At 38.5% G+C, this 2,834-nt stretch overlaps 1 protein-coding gene across 1 annotated transcript; it reads left to right on the forward strand.

The window, feature by feature from the left end:
- The first annotated feature begins 221 nt into the window (after positions 1 to 221).
- On the forward strand, positions 222 to 1,412 carry RPL7 (ribosomal protein L7). The gene is given in 5 exon segments (XM_014453741.1): positions 222 to 448; positions 572 to 681; positions 870 to 906; positions 908 to 1,071; positions 1,348 to 1,412. Coding segments are annotated over 4 exon segments (522 nt in total). The 5' UTR covers positions 222 to 236; the 3' UTR covers position 1,071; positions 1,348 to 1,412.
- Positions 1,413 to 2,834: the final 1,422 nt, after the last annotated feature.

Here is a 2,834-nt window from a genome sequence, read left to right on the forward strand (position 1 = left end):
TAGTTAAAAGTGTAGCCTCCTGAGTGTATTACAGATGTGTCAAAACCCGGAAGTGGTAGAAGGGTCGGGGGACGTTTAAATGTCATAGGTATGTGTCCAAAGGCAGTTCACTCGGGAGGGGGCAAGTTGGGAGAGGTGATAGAAAAATTTAGCTGAATAAGGAAAAACACCAGTGGTCTTTGTAGCAGGAGAGGATTCCCGTCTATTTGGGTGGACTTGTGTTGTCCAAAATTGTAATGGTTTCCTGTCCTTCATTAATAAAAATTCTTATAAAAAGCCAAGTGAAATTGTTGGTCTTTTTTCACTGCAGTATCAATGGTGTGAGCCCAAAGGTCCGGAAGGTGCTGCAGCTTCTTCGCCTCCGCCAGATCTTCAACGGCACCTTTGTTAAGCTCAACAAGGCTTCCATTAACATGCTGAGGATTGTGGAGCCATACATTGCTTGGGGGTGAGTCTGCCTTCTCCTTTGACTTCTATTGGGGACGTTGGTTATGTTAGCGAGATGGATTTTAGGTGTTTTGACAGCGGTAACCTTATTGTTTGGTCGTTTATGTCTGCTTTCTTATTTCAGGTACCCAAACCTGAAGTCAGTGAATGAATTGATCTACAAGCGTGGTTATGGCAAAATCAACAAAAAACGAATTGCCCTGACAGATAACTCACTGATTGCTCGATCTCTTGGTAGGTTCTGCCTCTTTGGGGGAAAGTTGATATTAGTATTTTCTGGCGTCTTGTGGCCATGCATTTTTCTCTTGTTTTTATTTACTTTTAACTATACATTATAGCCTATAATTGTGTTTGTTCAGTACCTTAAAATTTAGCGATCGCGATCTTTTTAAAAAGTAATATCTTAACCTTAAAATGTTCAGGTAAATATGGCATCATCTGCATGGAAGATCTGATTCATCACTGTTGGAAAGCGCTTCAAAGAAGTGAACAACTTCCTGTGGCCCTTTAAGTTATCTTCTCCACGTGGTGGGATGAAGAAGAAGACCACCCATTTTGTAGAAGGTGGAGATGCTGGGAACAGGGAAGACCAGATCAATAGGCTTATTAGAAGGATGAACTAAGGTGAGCATCTACTCGAGAGAGGTTTACTTAATACTCGAGTAAATGGGATGCAGTCTCATACTTCTCCCACTAAATATTGATATGGGTTTGGTTTGAGTTCTAATATATTTAGTGGGGTTACAGTTGGTTTGGTTATTTATGGAGGGGGGAAGATCTGTTTTTTTCTACTTAAAAATGGAAACTGAATTGGTACTTCATAACCTCCTGATTTATGTTAATTCCTAGCTATTGAGGTGGCTTCTTTAATGTTTTTTTGTTTTTGTTTTTCCCTTTCAGGTATCTACCATGCTTATTTTTGTAAATCTGGTCAGTTAATAAACTGAGTCTTCAAAATTGAAGCATATTGTTGTCTTGGTGACTTTTTTGTTAGCCTGCCTCACCTCTGCTGTCCCTTAACTATCAGCAAATTTTAGTATGTGATAAAGTTAAGCCAACTCAACAGCCATTGCATCCAAAACTAGGATTCAGTTTGTATCTTGTGAAAAACACTTATTGGTTTTAGTAAGGACTTTTCTCTGCAAAAGAGGCATCTTAATTTTTTACTATTGAGTTTGCCAAAACTAGTTTACTAAGAAAATTTATTTTGCAGGCCTTGGTGCGTGATTTATAGGTAAGATGTAATAAAAGCAGTTTACATTTTAAAATATTGCTGAAATTCCATTCTCTCAGGCTTTGGCTTGCCTATAAAGTATGTAAATGTGTTTTCCTTTGTTTTTCTTGTTTTGTATCTTCTGTCCGTATGTCAGTAAGTTTTTCATTGCATATATTATGGTTCTAGCCGGTTTTGCTCAGTGGATAGAGCCTTTGGCCCAAAGGCTCCCGGGTTCGATTCTGTTAAGGACACGTACCTTCGTTGCAGGCTCCTCCCCAACCCGGGCCATGGTCTGGGCTCGTGCAGGAGGCAACCAGTTGATGTGTTTCTCTCACATATGTTTGTCGTTCCCTCTCTCTTCCACTCTCTCTAAAATCAATGGGAAAATATCCTCTGGTGAGGCTTAACATAAAAAAAATAATATAGTGTATATAATTATGAAGGAAGAAATGAAATTAGTGTCCATTGATAATAGTTCTTTTGGAGCACCTAAAGCACTCCTAATGAAACTATTGAATATAACTTCAAATGATAAGTGTTGGTATTTTATTTTTTTCTCCAAAATATTTGAGAGAGAGAAATACCAATGATGAGAGAATCATTGCCTAGCTGCTTCCTGCAGGCCCCATACTGGGGATCAAGCCCACAACCTGGGCATGTGCCCTGACCAGGAATTGAGCCGTGAGCTGGGTCACATTGAAGCTCAACCACTGAGCCACGCCAGCTGGGCAGTTTTGCTATTTTATAAGAAACATTCCTCTATGGTTTATGTATCATCTGGTTAATGAACTGAAAGTTTTAAGTGTACAGTGTAACATGAAATATGTATAATAAAAGTTACAGTTTTTGTAATCCTCAGATGTGCCAAGGGTATGATGTATATGAAACACGTGCCCTGTTCTTTTGACACTTTTGCACCAGAATCGTTACTTTTTAGTATTTGAAAGTTGCTAGATAAATACATTTAAGAATTCCTTTAAATTCTTTGGTCTTGGAAGCTGTTTCTCCAGACTAGTGAATTTAGGGTCAATGAATTCTGGAGAGAAATTAAAGTTAAGGTCCTTTAGTCTATCAAATCAGTAATACACGTCTGAGTATACCTGTGTTGCAAGAAATTTAGTGTCTTAGTACTAACAGTTGGATCACTGTACAAAAAAAATAACCAATGTAC

The sequence above is a fragment of the Myotis lucifugus genome, unplaced genomic scaffold (assembly GCF_000147115.1).
Source record: "Myotis lucifugus unplaced genomic scaffold, Myoluc2.0 scaffold_27, whole genome shotgun sequence".
Taxonomy (NCBI): Eukaryota; Metazoa; Chordata; class Mammalia; order Chiroptera; family Vespertilionidae; genus Myotis; species Myotis lucifugus.